Source organism: Lytechinus pictus, chromosome 15 (genome assembly GCF_037042905.1).
Source record: "Lytechinus pictus isolate F3 Inbred chromosome 15, Lp3.0, whole genome shotgun sequence".
Classification (NCBI taxonomy): domain Eukaryota; kingdom Metazoa; phylum Echinodermata; class Echinoidea; order Temnopleuroida; family Toxopneustidae; genus Lytechinus; species Lytechinus pictus.
Window position 1 is genome coordinate 19,399,987 of NC_087259.1, and position 19,470 is coordinate 19,419,456.

General features: G+C 36.3%; 1 protein-coding gene across 2 annotated transcripts; it reads right to left on the reverse strand.

The window, feature by feature from the left end:
* Window positions 1-445: 445 nt before the first annotated feature.
* On the reverse strand, window positions 446-17,727 carry LOC129277131 (sushi, von Willebrand factor type A, EGF and pentraxin domain-containing protein 1-like). 2 transcript variants are annotated; one of them, XR_010295834.1, is made up of 14 exons: window positions 17,427-17,727; window positions 16,406-16,591; window positions 15,112-15,381; window positions 12,438-12,605; window positions 9,789-9,971; window positions 8,962-9,204; window positions 7,757-7,869; window positions 7,435-7,600; window positions 6,838-6,990; window positions 6,307-6,557; window positions 5,410-5,599; window positions 3,234-3,411; window positions 1,944-2,394; window positions 446-1,348 (listed from the first exon to the last, which is right to left on the reverse strand). XR_010295834.1 is itself a non-coding variant. In XM_054913351.2 (13 exons), exons 1-13 carry the CDS (start codon window positions 17,491-17,493, stop codon window positions 2,172-2,174), a joined length of 2,391 nt encoding a protein of 796 aa, XP_054769326.2. In that variant the 5' UTR covers window positions 17,494-17,573; the 3' UTR covers window positions 446-2,171. The 2 variants fall into 2 exon arrangements, 1 of the variants encoding a protein (XP_054769326.2); XM_054913351.2 differs by having other exon boundaries at window positions 446-2,394; window positions 17,427-17,573.
* Between the last annotated feature and the right edge of the window lie 1,743 nt (window positions 17,728-19,470).

Here is a 19,470-nt window from a genome sequence, read left to right on the forward strand (position 1 = left end):
TCTTTCCCTCTCTTCTTTTTTTTTGCCGAAGGGGGGGGGGGCAAGGCCCCCTCGGCCCCCCATGGATCCGCGCCTGTATATATATATATATTCTTCGAGAATTCTATCCTTGTATAGAGTGCAATAATAAAATACAAAAATACAAGTTCACACGGTTGACTGCAGGTTCATCAAATTTATTTGATGAACCTGCAGTCAACCGTGTGAACTTGTATTTGATGAACCTGCAGTCAACCGTGTGAACGTGTATTTTATTATATATATATATATATATATATATATATATATACAGATATACCTAACCCCCCCCCCCCCCACACACACCCTCATCCCATACACCCCTCTCCCTCGAACACCAATATACTCATATACATTCCCGGCACACACCAATTCACGCGCATTACTTTCCAACAACAAGACATGACTTATTGAGAAACTGGTAAAATACAGAGAATCAGTGAAATTGTATTCATTATAATGTACACTCTTAAACATGTTGGGCAACTTACTGTCCACACAACAATGGGTTAAAACTTTATCCAATTCTGGGTAGGTTTAAACCAATAATGTGTGCTTTGGGTGGAAGCTACGCTGTATTGGTTGAAAACTAGCCAGAGTTGGATAAATTTTTTAACCAATAGTTGTGTGGACACTTTATGTTGCCCAACATTTTAAGAGTGTGTGCTGGTTTGCATTCTCGCTATATACACGCACAAATATTTTTATTTGAAACTGTCATAAAAACACAATAATTTGCAAAGCAAAGTACAATTTTAATCGTCTAACTGTATGATAAATGCAAAAAATGGCAACAAATTATCGTGTTATCTTCATTTGCGTGCTAGTATAAGGCGAGCAATATTACAAGGCAGAGTACTTAAGTAAAAAATGCGGTTTTTCAAACATATGGGACCTTTATCTATAAGCCCATCCACAGAGACTTGTATTTAAACAGAACTTTTATTAAAGACAAAATTGATCATAGCATTTCTATGTTAGTTTAAGCTGTTTCACAGTAAAAACATTGATTGTATTCATTGACATTCATTTATGCATCCACAGTTAATATTGCATACGTTGTGAATACAAAAATACAGATTCATTGTATATTATATTCCAATCTTGTGATATTTCATTGAAGTCAAAATTGAGTTTTGGTTAATCAAATGATTGAAATAAAAATGTATATTACATCATGAAACACAAATTACATATTAAAATATAAAGCAATTATCGTTTATGATATTTGACAAGTCAAGCAGCTTATCATATTTCGCATGAAACTCTCTTTGGAGAATATGGAACATATTAAGAAGATTGTTGTGGACTTTTAAAGGGATGGTCCAGGCTGGAGATATTTATATATCAATAAATAGAGTAAAATTCACAAAGCAAAATGATGAAAATTTCTTCAAAATCGGATAAGAAATAACGAAGTTATTGAATTTTAAATATTTGCATTATTCCGGTGAAACAGTTTTGGGCATTATGAATATTCATAAGGTGGGCTGATGATGTCATATCCCCACTTGTTCTTTTGTATTTTATTATATGAAATAAGGTTTAATCACAATTTTTCTAAAACAATTAGATTGACAACTGATTACGTGCATTAGTTATTTACTGCCGCAACTTATTTCATCATAATGGAGACACATCATTTACACAGGCATGAAAAAAAAAAATTAATGATTTCATGTAATAACATAAGAAAAGGGAAAGTGGGGATGTGACGTCATCAGCCCACCTAATGAATATTATATTATATATAATTTTTTTCACAGAATATTGATAAACTTAAAATTCAATAACTTCCTTATTTGTTATCCGTTTTTGATGAAGTTTTCAGGATTTTGCTCTGTGAATTTTACTCTATTTAGATATAATTATTTTCAGCCTGGACCATCCCTTCAAACAGGGCATATCTGCCGTTGGTGGTATACTGATATAAAGAAGTATGTTTCAAACTTTGTGATCCAATGAAACAACGCTAAAAACACACCAAAAATCCACAATTAAATAAGTCTATATTTTGTCATGTCTGTTGGTGTAAAAGCCTGGTTTACATTCTCTTTACAGCTGACGGCCTCTGCCTACTCCTATCCACGATTCTCTGACCATTGTGGACCATGGACATTGCAGGTCCTTGCTCTGTGCGCCTGTCATGAGAATTAAAAATCAATCTCAGTGGGGATGTGATCGGTGTAGCAGTCACCAGTTTTGTTGTTGATCCACCCTTCATCGATCCTCGTATAGATACCGTATCGATTATAGCTAGAGCAGGTGTCCCCCTTGGTGCTTACGCCGAGCAACGCCCATTCATTTTTTTCACCCCTCTTGTACATCAACGGTGATCCGATGTCCCCATAACAAGGATGGCCAACTCCGATCCGGCTAAAATTTGATGTTGCAAAAAGAAAGAGAGCAATTGTATATTTGTGCAGTTTTCAGATTATGAATTATTCATTTTCGTGAGAAATGACACATGAAATCTCATTCTCAATACTGACAAACTAAATAGGAAGAAGAAAAAAAAGAAGAAGAAGGTGAAAAGTAGGAGGAAGAAGAAGAGGAAGAAGAAGAAGAAAGAAGTAGTAGAAAAAGAAAGAGGAGGAGTAGAAGAAGATGGAGAAGAAGAAGAAGAAAGAAGAAGAAAAAAAGAAAAAGAAGAAAAAGAAAAAAAGGAAAAGAATTGAAGAAGTAGAAAAAGAAGAAGAAAGAAAGAAAGAAAGAAGAAGAAATGAAGAAGAAGAAGATGAAAAAGAAGAACAAGAAGGAGGAGAAGGGAAACTAAATTACAAAATAACCTCTTCGATGTCTCGATCGTGTTTTATTGGCTGGTGTGATATGCCTATTTTACGCTATTTTGGGTCAATTTTTTAAGTCCTTGGTCGGCACGGGTAGCACCACTGGCGGATGGAGAGGCACAATTAAAATTTGTAATGTCAAAATGCCGTTAAAACAGAAGCATACGTGCCCCCCCCCCCCTTCGAAAGTGAATACCTTTCTTTAGCTTGTTAGATTTTTTCGTGGACGAAATCCCCTTAATTTTTGTTCAAAACATGGAGCTATCTCTAATAGCTTCATGGTTGAAACCCCCTTTTTGGCTTGTTTTTCCTCGGGAAAATGTGCCCCCCCCCCCTTTCGAAATATCCTGGATCCGCCCCTGGGTAGCACAATACGTGCATGGTGAGTGCCCCTTTCCGTTCGTAAAGTATGGTAAATTTACTTACCCTGTACCGGCGCACAGCATCCTATCCGTCACATCAAAGCCATCCCTTCCATGATTCCTGCGACAGATGTCTTGAGGAGCCAGTGGCATCGGGAATTGGAAAGGGACGTCGCTGGCGCTCTGCGAAACCCCGGCAGTACCCCATCCCACAACAGTGGTATTATGGCGTGTATCAAGATCTGTGTAAATTTGGAAATGAATGGATAGGTTTTGAAAAGGGTTGGGAATAGATGAAATCAATGTCACAGGTTTATTGGGCATAAAGCATGTCAAGAGTTAATACAGAGGGTCGATCGCTGAAAAGATAGACGGGTGAAAAGACCAGTTCTCTTTCATGTTTTCGGAACTGTACATCAGTCAATCATCTCGTATCATCAAAACAGCGTATTAACTCATTTGATTTTTAATTTGTGATCTGCGGTCCCGGATGTAATTCTGCCAAGTTGGACCACCCCTCCTCCACTAGATACGACTTCCGGGACGTCTCCAGCCCCTAAAACATTGTGTCTGGGGTATAATACATATTTGCGTACATCTTAATAAATTCAGGAATAAAACGTTATGCTGCATAAATTTCATTTAAGTTGGTAGGTTTTTTTTTAATTATTATTATGGTTGTTATTTTGTCTTTTTTGTGTAACTAACTTTTGTTTATGTGATTTGCAATCACCTAATAATCGTTTGTAAATTTTGTGATTTATTTCAACTGTTGTAATAAAAACAGAAAAAAAATAAATAAAAAAAATAAAAATAAAATAAAGGTATGGCAACGATCTTAATTTGCTTTCCCAAACCATTCCTTATCTGAGTGTACAAGCAAACAAAGGCCCTTAACCCTCCATTTTGTCGAATTCATAAATTTTCTCTCATATAACAGTAGTGATGCAAACGAAAACAGTGACAAAGTAAAATAAATGTTTCATGGCAAAAAGGTAAACAAACACTCTCATTTTTTACCTAGATAGTACGTTGTGTTCTTGATTTTTCGAACCATCTCGTATCAAAATAAACGAACGTACTTGTGCAGCATGCGAGGAAATATATATATAAGCAGGTATAGTGCGACCCCGGGTGCGACCATAATAATTACGTGAGTTCCCGCGCTTGAATTCGTTGCCCTTCCTTTATGTTATTCAAGAGTGATGGAATAATTATCCGTTGTACTTATATAGAGCTTAAAGGTCAAGTCCACCCCAGAAAAATGTTGATTTGAATCAATAGAGAAAAATCTAACAAGCATAATGCTGAAAATTTCATCGAAATCGGATGTAAAATAAGAAAGTTATGACATTTTAAAGTTTCGCTTATTTTTAACAAAACAGTTATAATTATGCACAACTCAATGATATGCAAATGAGAGAGACGGTGATGTCCATCACTCACTATTTCTTTTGGTTTTTTATTGTTTGAATTATACAATATTTCAAGTTTTACCAATTTGACATTAAGGACCAACTTGACTGAAACATAAGATGTTATAACAATGGTAATATCACATGTTCAGCAAGGAATAAAACCTTGTCTCACAGGACAATGAGGAGAAGTTTAGAATAATTCATATATCATATAATAAAATACAAAAGAAATAGTGAGTGAGTGATGTCATCAGTCCCCTCATTTGCATACCGACCAGGATGTGCATATAACTGTTTTGCGAAATTAAGCGAAACTTAAAAATGTCATAACTTTCTTATTTTACATCCGATTTTGATGAAATTTTCGGTGTTATGCTTGTTGGAGTTTTCTTTTATTATTCAAATCAACTTTATGCTGGTGAGGACTTGCCCTTTAACCGCTCACGATGGCGGTCTCCTGCGTTTATTAGTTAATGTTGTTTTTTAATTATCAAAAAAGTGAAGTATAAGCTCACATCATTATTTGTTGGTTCTAATTATGATTATATTGTTTACATTATGGATCATTTTGTATATTGCAAACAAAGGAAATACTTTTGATAATGTATATTGTGAACGCAGAAATAAAAGTGAAACAAACAAACAAACAAACAAAACAAAAAACTCAACCCAAAATATTAACTCTAACCTCCTTGAAAATTCCAAACATCTCAAATGTAATGGTTATAATATAGCAAAGAAAAATCATTACCGAAAGGTGAAATCTTAAATGAAATAGTAATTATTTTGTGTAAGGAAATAACAAAGAAAAAAAATCATTACCGAAAGGTAGACAAATAGTCCTGACACAACTATTGAGATCAGCCGGCTCACTGAGATGCAAGAGGGCGATATCGTTGTCATGGAGATTTTCGTAATCGAAGTTTTCGTGGAGAACGATTCGATCAACGTTAATCGCCTGTTCGCATCCCTCTCCTAACGAGGTATTGTACTCCCCCAATGTGACTCGGATCTAGAGTAGGAGAAGACAGAAGAATTATGAATATGGCAGATTATGAGAATGACTGAGAGAGAGAGAGAGGGGGGGGGGCGAGCGCGAAATAAATATAGGGAGAGATAGGTGGGGCGAGTACAATGTCATATATTACGGTGCAACTTTGGAACTTTTTGGAACGGTACAACTTTGTTCTTCTCTCGAAGGTGCAAATAGGAACCTTTGGGGTGCAATTCTGCACCTTATATTATATGCAAGTTTGCAAATTTCAGAGAGGTGCAAAGTTGCACCTATTGAAAAAAGGTGCAATGTTGAATGTTGCGCCTTAAAGGTTCTCCCAGTGTGACATCTGGTCTACAGCTTCAAAGGTGCAAAGTTGAACCGATTGTTCTTAGTGTGAACAGTATCATTCCATCATAAGATATTTTGTACCCTATTCGTCATTGACGCACCGTCATCTTAGAGGCTTAAGCCATTGCCTTGCATGCGTTAATGAACTGCATGCAGCTCGCACACCGTGCTGGCGCATCTCTGACAACTCGATCCGTTAATATTCCTATATCCTCTGAGGGAGGGCGCTCTTAGATGCGTTGATGAACTGCAGATGGCGCATCTCTGACATCTCCATTAATATTTCTACATCCTCTGAGGGAGGGCGCTCTTAGATGATGACGTCATATGCATAAGGTCTATCGGTTTAAAAACACAAATTTCTCTCCAAATACCGTAATTTCCTCTTGTAAGTCCTCCTGATTCATCAACAGCTGTACACCAATGACGTCACTATCCGGGATAGCTGCAAAGCAGGAAGAGGTGGTCAGCACCCACTGTTGGCATAGCAACGTCCCACTACATATCATCTTCCAGCCAGTAGAAGAGTTCATCTGAATGACTGACAGCCATGGCCACGCCTTCGCGTTGGCATGGTAACCGTCACCAACAAGCACATTTCCCGCCTCTCCGCAAGGCTTGTAATCTGTGTCATAAATAGAATTCAGTAATTTCATCGTATTAATGTGCGGTTAATTTTTTTAAATTATGTTAATGTTCTCCATTGAATTGTATAGATATTATAGTTACTCGACCCAGATCTATAATTTTTATATTCTTCTTCCTTCTATCTTCCCCTTTAACCCCCCCCCCTCCTTTTTGCACTACTTGAAAAATAATAGGGCAGTTGCCCCTCCCCCAGGGACAGCTTGATAATAATGACCCCCCCCCACACACACACACACACACACACGCGTAACACCTACCTATCTCACTGCTGTTAATCAGGTTGGTGAGAGTGGAAAGATCATCAAAAGATTTAATGTAGAAGAAATGACTGGAATGGGGGAATGAAGCGATCTGTTGGAGAGCTGCCTGGTCGATCTGTCTTCCCACTCCAACTGCAAATATTTCCACTCCTAAGGGAGGGGGGGGGGAGGGAGAAAGAATGCATAAGTTATTAAGGCTGATTCAAACTTTCGTAAGTCTTAAAGAGAACGATTTATTATATACAGTCACGAAGCTATAAACTCCCGGTTGTGCATTAATATGACCCCTCGGTAGACCAGCAGCACCATGATTGATGCTGCTGAGGAGGGCCATCCTCTCGATTTCATTTGTCAATTTCACATGCATCATTTTATAGTTATTATTTGTTTTATACGGAAATAAAAAAATAAATTCAATTCAATTCAACAGGAGTAAAATATAATTATTTAACAAAAATATAAAGAGGATGATGTCTTCAAAATACGCTAAAATCAGGAGGCCAGGATAATGATAATTTTTCATATCGACTTATTTTTGTTTGCCTTTCAGCAGTCAACCCCCCTCACCCTACCCGTTAATGCCTGTCTCTTTACCCTTTCCTCTAAGATCGCCTGCTTGTTTAAAGGGATCCTCCCCTGTATGTCTCCCATCTGTGAAGATGAAAAGAATACGTTTAGCACCTTCCCTCATGGTTGGTTCCAGATCTGTAGAAACCATTAACAGTCCTTCTTTTAGTCCTGTTCCTCCTCCGATGTTATCCTGTTACGTGCAATAAGTTCACATTAAAAAAAATAGTATATACGGGCATTACATACATCAACTGGTTATGAGACGAAATGGTCATAGAAGAATCGGTGATTAGACAAAGTGATTTGCAATTTGGTATATGTAGATATATGATCATCGAGAATGTACCTTCAAAGTGTCAAGGTGGTTGTATACTTTCTCCAAAGTGTCCACCCCATCCGAGTAACTGAACACCATCTCCGCGGTGTTAGAGAACGTTAGTGCAGCTACTCGAGTTCCACCTAAAATAATTGAAATCATGTACAGTATTTATTTATTTATTCTGTTTTTTCATTCAAACGTGGTAGTTTCTTCAGTATAAAAAGTGTTTTACAATAAAACCCTGCACAATTAAGATACAATAGGCATGATAGGATTACAATTTAACAACAGAAGCATTATGAAACATTACAAAATACATTAACCAATAGCATAAAAAGAAAGAACTTTAAACAGAAAGTACTTTAAACATGTTAAAAAGCTATAAAAAAGCAAGAATGGTAGAGAGAGAAAATGATAAATAATTAAATAAATAATGAAACACATAACATAGTATAAATAAGAAGGATATCAGCATAAATTTTAACAATGTTTGAAGAGTTGAAAGAAATAATGAATGGAGTTCTTCTTGCTTTTTAATCACGTACTGAAAAAGTTTTCAATTGGCAAACGTATATTGTACGTGATCCTGATTAAAAAAATATTGAACCATAGATAACAAAATAACAATCAATGTTCCCACCCTAGGGTTAACGATTTACTCGTATTGACGTATAAACTCAATTTGATTCTTTGAAATGGTATAATAATAGAAACTATATTACAATATCCTATTTCATGAGGAGTATAAAGACATTTTGTTGAAAAGCTGAGCTAATATTTTCGAGGATGGGTTTTTTTTAATTCAATTCAAATGGGCGTTTCATCAACACTTCATCAGACAAGTCTACAGGTCGAACATGTCGACAGAAAGTAGGTCTGCTGACGACTTGCCCGCCGATCATCACATAACTTTGCTATTCTTCTTTCTTTTTTCTTTCTTTCCTTTCTTCCCTTCCTTTTTTTTTCTTTATTTTCTTTTCTTCTCTTTCTTTCTTTCTTTCTTTTCTTCTTTCTTTCTTTCTTTCTTTCTTACACAGGTCTGTTGGTATGATTGTTGCGGTGTCGAATAGTGTGAACCATTTTCTATAGTACTATATTCGTATGTTGTATTCTTGGTATCCCTTTTATAAATCATGATATCATTATAGAACGCCCAACTTTTTGAACTTTTTCTTTTACTTTCGCCCCCAAACCCCACCCGAAACATGGACCGACGCCCTTGTATTCGATACCTTCATCATAGGACACGCCGAAATTCGAGAGGAGTTGCTTCGTAAAGTTAACGACGAGATCGAGATCCGTTCTGGCTAGGCTTGATGACCGATCGTAGGCGAGGACGATGTCCAAACCCAGACTAGGAACACCGGCGCTGCGAGCTAGGTTTTGACGCATGACACTGGAGTTTGTGTACGATGTAAATGGGTCTATGATGTTTCGCTGGATGTCTGTTGCAACGTCGCCGAGCGTCCTCTTTGCTGTTGAGGGAAAAATTATCATGGAATTTTGAAATAAACTTAGGGGTAATTGCAAATCGAGCGTATCCCGGGAAGCTGAGACACAAAATCAAATGTAAGGCACTAAAAAAAAAGGTGGTGGGATTGTTTGTTTGCCATAACCCTACCGACCTTGCCAAACCTGCGACTCTTATTTTTTTTATTCAAAATTGACAGACAAAAAAAAAGTGCCGACCGACCCTAATTTTTATTGTTTGCCTCTATTTTCCCCCTTTCTTTCACTAGCGAATTGCGAGGTAGAACATTATCTACATGTATGACATGGGAAGAAAAAAAAATAATGAAGAACACCCGCCTATCCATTTTTTTTACCTCCGTTACATGAAACAATATTGGTCTTCATGTTCAAAGTTCCCAATATATGAATAAACATGAGAATAGAAATTACAGTTCTATTGCAAGTCTTTCTGTAAGTAAACAAAGCGAAGTGTCCCTAATTTTTGAACTTCAAATAAGATAAATATTTTTTTAACTTTCATATTTAATGCAAAACGTGAGTCGTTTTCGGATCGCATATTCTATTGCGGGGGCGTTGCGTTACTTACGTTTGCATCGCGGTGCTCTTCCGGACCATCGACCGCTCCTTAGACACTGTCGTATGCCGGCCCCGATGAGGTCGTAGTCGGAGTTGCATGCGAAAGTTATATGGGCAAGATGGCGATTTCCGCCATTGCTTACGATTCGACCGTTCAACGGTGCGACTGGCTCGGGGCATCTAACCGTTATATCTGTTTACCAGAAGAAAGATGGTGACGTAATTAGCGATCGATTGGTAGACTGATTGATCCATAAATGTTAAGATCTAATTTTCATTTCCAAATCTAAAGAAAGGGATCAATATTTCGCTGGATCTGATTTTGGTTTTCTTGGAGCTTAATTGACATTGTGCTAATGACTGAATGATTACATTCTTTAAATAATTTTCTATGATTTCTCTATCATCTAAAATTCATATTTTTCTCTTTTTTCGAATTGGACCAGTTGCCCCTCCAGATGAGTATGGATTAATAAAAATAATTATATCAAAAGAACATGAAAGAAATGAATAGAACAATGGTAGACGTAGCTTAAATCAAGGTTCTCCAGAGCTATCTACCCATTGGAAAAATTGGTGATGCCGAAAAATGTCTCTGCCGGGAATCGAACCTGGGCCCACAGCTTTGAACGCCGGTGCCTTGACCACTAGACCAAAGAGACGAGTTAATGGCTAAGGAGACCCCGATCCGATGGCGGCATGTCATTGCTCTAAACTCTCTAACATACCTAAGGAAATTTGATTGGTGGTGTCGAAAATCTGTTTATCTGACGGTCAATCGGATCGGGGTTTCCTTAGCCACTAACCTAAGCTGGGGGTCAGGTTCGATTCCTGGTAGAGACATTTTTTCGGCATTACCAATTTTCCAAAGGGTAGATAGCCCTCGGGAACCTCGATTTAAGCTACGCCTTAACCACTAGACCACAGAGATGGGTTAATGGCTAGGGCGACCCCGATTCGATTGACCGTCAGATAAACAGATTTTCGACACTATACTAATTTTAATTTCCTTTGTCTGGTGTATTATATATATATATATATATATATATATGGCTGCTTGTCATTGTATATATCACATAATTATATGCCAATTTGAATCAAAATAACCCAATCAAACTATTCAATCAAAACCTTTATTTATAATCATAAGAGGGCAAAATAAACGTATTTCGAACTAAACTTAACTTCATTATGAAAATAGTATAAAAACCAAAGTAACATAAAACGAAAAATGTGCAATATAATAAAAAATATATATATCAAAAGAACAATAGGACCAGAAAATTATAATCCTATCATCTTAACAAAACTTGACAAAATTGAAACAACCATGATAAACTAAAGAAAACTAACTAACTAAACTAACTAACTAACTAACTGAATAACTAAACTAAAATATAAACTAGAAACTCAACTAAATTTAAATATAAACTCAACTAAACTAAAAACTAAACAAAACTAAACCTACCACACTAAACCTTTAACTAAATGAAACTATATACCAAAATATGTTAAACTGAAGTGAATCAACGAGATTAATGCGAACTGCATTAATCAAACTAAACTAATCTAAACCAAGTTAAATTTTCAAAAACTAAACAAATAAAAAAATACTTATCTGGACTGCACGAGATAAAAGTAAATAACAGCAAGCTAGCTACCAACAGGTCACGCCACGGTGAGAACAAGTTTTCTTCACTTATTTTTATTTTTTTTAAATATAATATTATAATATATATTATTATAATTATTCAGATCAGGATTAAGGTTTAGGTGTTATACAGTGCGTCCCACCTACCATTGTAAAGCTTAGAATCTCCTCTTTTATCTGAAATTACTTAGATTATTTCTCATTCACGCATGAGTGAGCAAAAACAATTTGAAGAGGGGATACCAAAAAGTCATTTGGCGGGCTGTATCTGGGTTTCAAAAAGAAAACTACATTTCTAAAAAGTTCAATATCTGCTCTTTGATTTGATACCTCAATTACTGAAAATTGTCAAGAAATAAGAAAGTTCTGGTTATTTGAAATAAGGCTTGAATTTCAATAATTTCATAAAATGAAGAGGTTTTACAGGCTAGCGTTCAAACTCACTCGACACTCCGTTTTGTTGACGATCAGCCATGCATGAAGTCTTTCGTTAACCATGCGATAGCTTCTGTGGGAAACCGGTGAAAACACGTTTATTTAATGAAATTATGGAAATACAAGCATTGTTTCGAGGGAACGTAACTTTTTTACTTCTCGACCATTTTTTGTGATTAAAGTATCAAATAAAAGAGCAGATATTGAACTTTTTAGGCATGTGCATTTCTTTTTAAAATTCATGATACTCCCCGCCAAATAAGTTTTTGGTATCCTTTCTTCAAATTGTTTTTGCTCACTCATGCGTGAATGAGGAATAATCTAAGTAATATCAGATGAAAGAGGAGATTCTAAGCTTTACATTGGTAGGTCATTTGTCTATTGTATTTGTGATTAAGTTATGATAAATCATCGCTAATTCTCGGTTTCGTTTTTTCTGGGACGCTCTGTGGTGCCTTTTTTTTTAAGGGGGGGTTGGTTTATCTTCGTGGAAACGGTCTTTCGTTCTAAACCGAATTCGACCAAACTAAAGTAAACTAACCTAATTTAAATTCCAAACGGAAGCTAACATACCAATGCACTCTGGCTTGTCAGGTTCCCACCTTCCCATTCGACAGTTTTGTCTGTCATTTCCTATTAAGATGTATCCAGAATTGCATTTGAAATCCACGCTCCGCCCATGATCTATCCAGATGTAGCCGTTTGCTGGTGGTGACGCGGGCTCACAGGGCTCGTTGTCCTCTGTTTAAAAGGCAAAGAATAGACCAGTTCGTAGTTACTTCATGGACAATTTTGACCTTTCATTTCTTTCATTATGATAGGCAGATTTGAAAGCAAGATATTACGTAAGCTTGCCTTACATAGCAGGATGAAGAAATTGAATAGACCAGGTGACTAGAATAGCACACCAATGAACACTTTATGAAGGTATTTGTTGCATTCCTACTTTGAATGCATATCATAGCATGTTGCACAATGTACTTGGCAAATTGTGAAATACCAGTCGTTCGTGGACGAATTGTTGTTTTTTTGTGGATGTAAATGAAAACCACAATTCAAAGAATATATGAATAATCAAGACATCAAAGTTGGTGCTTATCTCATTAGATTTTAAACCACCATGTCACTTTAGTACAAATGACCTTCCTCTGATCATGCGTAAAATCTTTTGATCATGCGCAGAAAGGAACTACGAACTGGCTGGCTCCAAAGGATGGTGTCTACCGGATAATATACAAATAGTTGATTACCAACTCGCATTTGAGGAAGATGAAGAAGAAGGGGGAGAAGAAGAAGAAGAAGAAAAAGAAGAAGAAAAAGAAGGAGGATGAGGAGAAGAAAAAGCAGATGAAGGGAGGAGGAGAAAGAAGAAGAAGAAGCAGAAGGGAGGAGGGGAAAGAAGAGGAAAAACCGGGGAAGAGGGGGAAGAAATGGAGGAAGAAGAAGACGAGGAGGAAACAGAAGAAGCAGCCGCAGCAGAATAAGCTGTATAAAGGAGGAGAAAGAAGAAGAAGAAGTTGAATAAGGGAGGAGGAGAAAGAAGAAGAAGAATATTAGAAGAAGAAAGAAAGAAAGAAAGAAAGAAAGAAAGAAAGAAAGAAAGAAAGAAAGAAAGAAAGAAAGAAAGAAAGAAAGAAAGAAAGAAAGAAAGAAAGAAAGAAAGAAAGAAAGAAAGAAAGAAAGAAAGAAAGAAAGAAAGATAGATAGAAAGAAATAAAGAAAGAAAGAAAGAAAGAAAGAAAGAAAGAAAGAAAGAAAGAAAGAAAGAAAGAAAGAAAGAAAGAAAGAAAGAAAGAAAGAAGAAAAAAAAAAGCAGAAGAAGAAAAAGCAGATGAAGGGAGGACGAGAAAGAAGAAGCAGAAGAAGGGAGGAGGGAAAATAATAAGAAGAGAATGTCTAATGTGTCTTCAATGGTTCTTCAATTGGTCCCCAATGGAATTATAATGGGACCCTGCAAATGCCCAATTGGTTTCTGACCCGTTTTAATTGGACCCACAGGGCCACTTGGTCCCCGAATTGGTTTTAGTTGGGACCAATGGCCGATTGGGTTTAACTGGGACAAAATAATAGCCAATTGGTTTCAATTTGAACAACTAACCAATAGGTTTCTATTGATTTCAATAGACATGTGATCAGCTTATTTGTATAATATATGCATAAATACAATTTTATTGTTTTTGCAATATTCTTTTTAATCATTTACCATATTCCATCGATACATTAGTTTAAGAAACAAGTAAATAATGAGTCACAAACAATAAAATACCCATTGCCCAAAACAATAAATGGCTCAATTGCAATAGATTAAGTTTATTAGTAGAACACAAACGATAACCGAACCACACCAAATAAGATACATGTATATGCTTTCCTACTAAGAGATAACGTTGTTCTGCCAATTTTACTTGTGCCAGTTAGAAGTTCCCATTGCTTCCAATTAAAACCGATTGCAGTCAATTGGTTTCAATTGGTGTCCAACCAATTGAGACCAATTGGCTTTATTTCCAGTTGAAACCAAGTGGTTCTAATTGGGCCCAATTGTCTATTGGTTTCAATGGGTACCCATTCTTTCACTTTCCATGTACTCCAAATTGAAGCCAATGGCCAGTTGGTATTGAATTTGGATATTATTTTAATGGGTATTCAACTGGCAATTTTGTCCTCCGAATTTTGAATGAATTGAATTGAATTTATTAGAACTTCACTGGCAATTGCCAATATTTTGTTCATAACAAGAAGTACAAAATGATACAAGACAAATATACAATGCAATGAATATAAGCAAATAAACAAAAACAAAATAGTATTTCGTCAAAAAAAAAAAAAAAAAACATATACAAATATACACAATAAACATAGGAATCATTCGGATAGATATTTTGACAATGAATATAGAGACTGATATCCAAGAAAAGATAAAGAAAACATAAGAAAGTGAGAGAGGAAAGGGAAATAAAGAGGAAAGAAGTTCGAAAATGGAGAGAACGGGAAAGAGAGGAAGAATGAGAAGAATTGGGTAACTCAACCATAGATTTCCTTCTTTGTTTACAGGACCCATACTGAGATCAGTAACAGTTTTGAAAAATGGACATGCGTATTGGGTGTGTAACACATCCCCGCCCCAAAATAAGAATACACATAAGGTAGATGGAATAAACAAATGAATGAATTTAGTAAATACAAGAAACGAGCATTGAAGTAAAACAAAAATAAGAAAAAGGGTCGTATATCATTATATACACTTTACCTTCGCAGCGTATTCCGTCACCAATGTAGTTAGAGTGACAGAGACAGTTGTATGAACCATAGGTGTTTGTGCATCGGGCATTGCTATGACACAGCTCATCAAACGATGGGAGCAAACCCCACCCCTGACATGTAACCTGGTCGACGTCGTCGAGAAGGGGGTGATCTACGATCACATGTGAGTAAGAGAATGAGCTCAAGCTCGAGAGAGTGTCCTCTCCGTCATCTTCCAGAGTGGCGAGGAGCGACCCCAAGTTACACTCGTCAATGTCTATTCAGAAATAGAGTGATATATCGTTATCACATTTTCAATATACAATAAATACCAATACTGTGGATTAATCATCTTTATTCTTATACAATAAAAAATGTAGATTCATTTCCGGTCAACAAAATGCAATGAAAGTAACAATGCATAGTCAAATTAAATGTATCAAAAACAGTTATATCTCTCATAATAATATATAAAAATAGAAGAAAGTATTAGTTTATCTATTACAATAATATGAATATCAGTAATTATATTAGAATTATAATATAGAGAAATATATAGAGGCAAAGAATAATGGCTCAGTTGCGCTAAAAGAACTAGCCTGTTAGTTGTGCATGGTAGAGGGTGAGAAAAAGTTATTGCTGTTTGTTTTTATTGTTGATTTGTTATGCATTGTATCAGTAATTATATTAGAATTATAATATAGAGAAATATATAGAGGCAAAGAATAGTGGCTCAGTTGCGCTAAAAGAACTAGCCTGTTAGTTGTGCATGGTAGAGGGTGAGAAAAGGTTATTGCTGTTTGTTTTTATTGTTGATTTGTTATGCATTGTATCAGTAATTATATTAGAATTATAATATAGAGAAATATATAGAGGCAAAGAATAGTGGCTCAGTTGCGCTAAAAGAACTAGCCTGTTAGTTGTGCATGGTAGAGGGTGAGAAAAGGTTATTGCTGTTTGTTTTTATTGTTGATTTGTTGTGCATTGTAGAAAGAAGTAGAAGTGACCATAGAAGCAAGAATGATAGAATGGCAATTCTATCAATGATGATGATCATCTGAATCATAATCTTTATTATAAGTCTACATTTGCGATATATATATGATGCCAACTGTGTATACAAAATGTGAAGTATGTGAACAACATTTCCCCTGCTTCACCTGCCGAAATTGGCCTTAAAAGATGAAGAAGAAAAAATGTGACATGCATACAGTCCGTTATTGGTTAGTACAATATTGCATGGATAAGTAAAAGATAATAATAAATAATAAATGTTGATTTTAAAAAGAGCAAAAGTTCACCTTCGCACGTTGGTCTCTCGTCGCTGAACTGTCCCGCGGATAGGCATTGAACCTTCTCAGGTCCTCTCCTCACGAATCCGTTGTTGCAGCAAGCGAATACCAGTTCCCCAACTTCGACCTCAGAATCGCCATCTTGTGAAAAATATCCTCCATTTTCAAGGATCAAATCGGTCAGACTACACCCGTCTTTGGGGGAGAAGGTTTAAATGAAAAAAAAAAAATCATGTTTTCATTGCAAGAAAATTAAACAAATGTATGTGAGCTCCGTGAGAACAATGATCATTCACTAATTATAATTCAAATTTCCAACCAAAGACTCTTTTAAAAAAGTCAGAAATACACTGCAGCCGTCGAACGAATTTGAAAGTGTGTGTGCGTGTGTGTGGGTGTGTTGGGGGCTAAGCAATTTATAAAATGCCCATTTGGAAATTTGGAAAAGAAGGAAAGGAGAAAGAAATATAATAAAACATGACTGTATTTTAAAAGGAGAGGTCAAGCTCATGTAATTTTGTATAAATAATATTATTCAATAGGGAAAAGTAATGATGTCACCTTGACGAAACATTATTAAAAAGAAATATGGCGCCGCCCCTGTGCAAAAATAAATTAATTGCCAAAGTTGCCGTGATAGCCGGTCACATGTTCAGTCACAAAGAAATTAGGCTAAAATGGACGGCCAATGATTTGGATCAATGCAGCCACAATAGTGAAATAATAATCTGAATAATCTACTTTTAAAAAATCGGGATTTGTCACTATACAGTTCCCATTCGAATTATGATATCAGCGTTGGCCCCCTCCACTATCTCTCCCTATATACCCCACTCTTTCCTCTCTTTCCCCCCTCTCTGTATATGTTTGTAACCGCCCCTCTTTCATTCGACCCCCCCCCTATATACCCTTGTTGGCCATATAGTTATGATCTGACTAATTTAACAAAACTCGGAAAGTTTTTATATAAAAAGGAATCACAAATTCCAATACATATATCTAACAAAACATTTTTTCTTCAATTACTTACCAGTCCTAAGTATGAACAAAGTGTAAAACAGAAGGAAGAATGTCGGCATTGTCATCTTGAGGGCCATTTTTGTGAACAAAATGATCGCTTTAATTTGCAGTTCACAACACAAATTTCGAAACCAGTGTTATTGTACCCAGTATAAAAAGGAGGAGGAGCTTACGGTGAGAGCTTCTGGCTCCATGGATGCCTGTGTTAAATGGCGTTCTTCAACGTGAAGAGAGATAATGATAAAAAGAGAAAGAGAGAGAGAGACGCATAACACTGGATGTACGTCCGAGATGTACGTGTTTATCACCTTAAACTGATTTCCGGATCCGGTTCTAAAATAAAGTAACATGCGCGAAAGTACTTTAGAGGGAATATTCCTTCTTAGTGTTTCAACATTGACCTAAATCCAATCCCTGATTCCAGCGAAAACGTGATTTTCCTTGGTTGGTCATTTTCGGATTTTATATCATATCTTTCATGGTCATGACAATGCCTTTATATGATATTTGAGCCATGACCGACGTACTGAACACTATCCCTGATATCTGATGATCGACCACACACTCTTAAAAAGGTTGGGCAAAAAAGCCCGTTTTTAACCATCACTGGGCAACATACTGTCCACAAAACTATTGGTTAAAATCCAGGGGCGGCGGAACGTATTTTCGTTTGGGGGGGGGGCAAAGCCAAAAAAGGGCACTTATGTGCCAAAAAGGGCATTTTCGTGCAAACAGATATTTTCACCATGAGATTATCATCTGTGTGAAGAAGTTGTGTGTTTTGTAGTAATTAAGTTAAGCACAGTTTTCTTTAAAGTGATTTCTGATTAATACGATATATATTTAGGTTTTATTTTTTCGCGAGCGAGCGTAGCGAGCTAGCGGTTTGTGAAAATTTTCTAATCTGAAGTTGTAAAACTCGCTTTTTGGTCAATTATGGACTTATACTGTTAAAAAAGGCATCCTTGCGAGATGTTGCGAGCGCGAATTACGAGCTCAAACTTTCGGAAATTTAATGCAATAAGACATGAAAAGTAAACATCCCGAGCAGTTTTTGTAATCATGAAAAAAGAATGTGAATCTAACTAAAGAATGAACCTTTAAACGACTGCATATATAGTGACTCATGAATAGGATACGGGCTACATAGCTCACCAATCGAATAATGCGAGGCGAAGCGCGAGCTAAAAAATTTTGACATTCTTACCAGAAAACTGGACATTTCTAGGCATTTTATTTAACTAGGGACAGAATGACTAAACAGTAATTGATGCGAGCGCAAAAAACGAGCCGAAATTGTGTAATATTCCAACCTGAAAACTGGACATTCTAAGCATTTTTGTATGAACAGGATGAGTATCTTACTAAAAAAATTATTGATGCGCAGCATGAGCCAGAAAATTGTGATTTTCTCACCTGAAACTGGATATTCTAAGCACTGTTTGTAACCAGGAACAGAATGAGTACAAGACAAATATCTTAATAATAATAATAATAATAGCCAATTTTTATATAGCGCTTTTCCCAGAATGGCTCAAACCGCGTTACAGCTTATTATTACCCCGGTCATTGGATTCATTTCAATCCCGCAAGAAAATTGCACAATTTCCACTCCCTGGGGAGCATTCCTTGCATTCATCGCAGCCTCATTATGGCGCTGGCAAATTCAATCTTATACTAAACAATAATTGATTCGTGCGCGAAGCGCGGGCCAAAAAGATTGTGATTTTTTTAAACCTAAAAATGTATTATGTTTTACTTCAAAACGGGTATTACATTTTGAAAAAAGGGCATTTGCCATTTTGAAAAAAAAGGGCATTTTTTCCTACGGTGATTTTTTTTATTGGGGGGGGGGCACTTGCCCCCTGCCCCCGGTTCCGCCGCCCCTGTTAAAATATGTCCAAATTGGGTAACAAAAACTAATAACTGGGTAATAAATTTGCTCAATTGGATAATTAAGATTGCTAAATATGATATGATTAAACTCTGGTGCTCATGAAAGGTGATATGATTATGATATCATCAGATACATCAATGATTCATGAATGTTAATA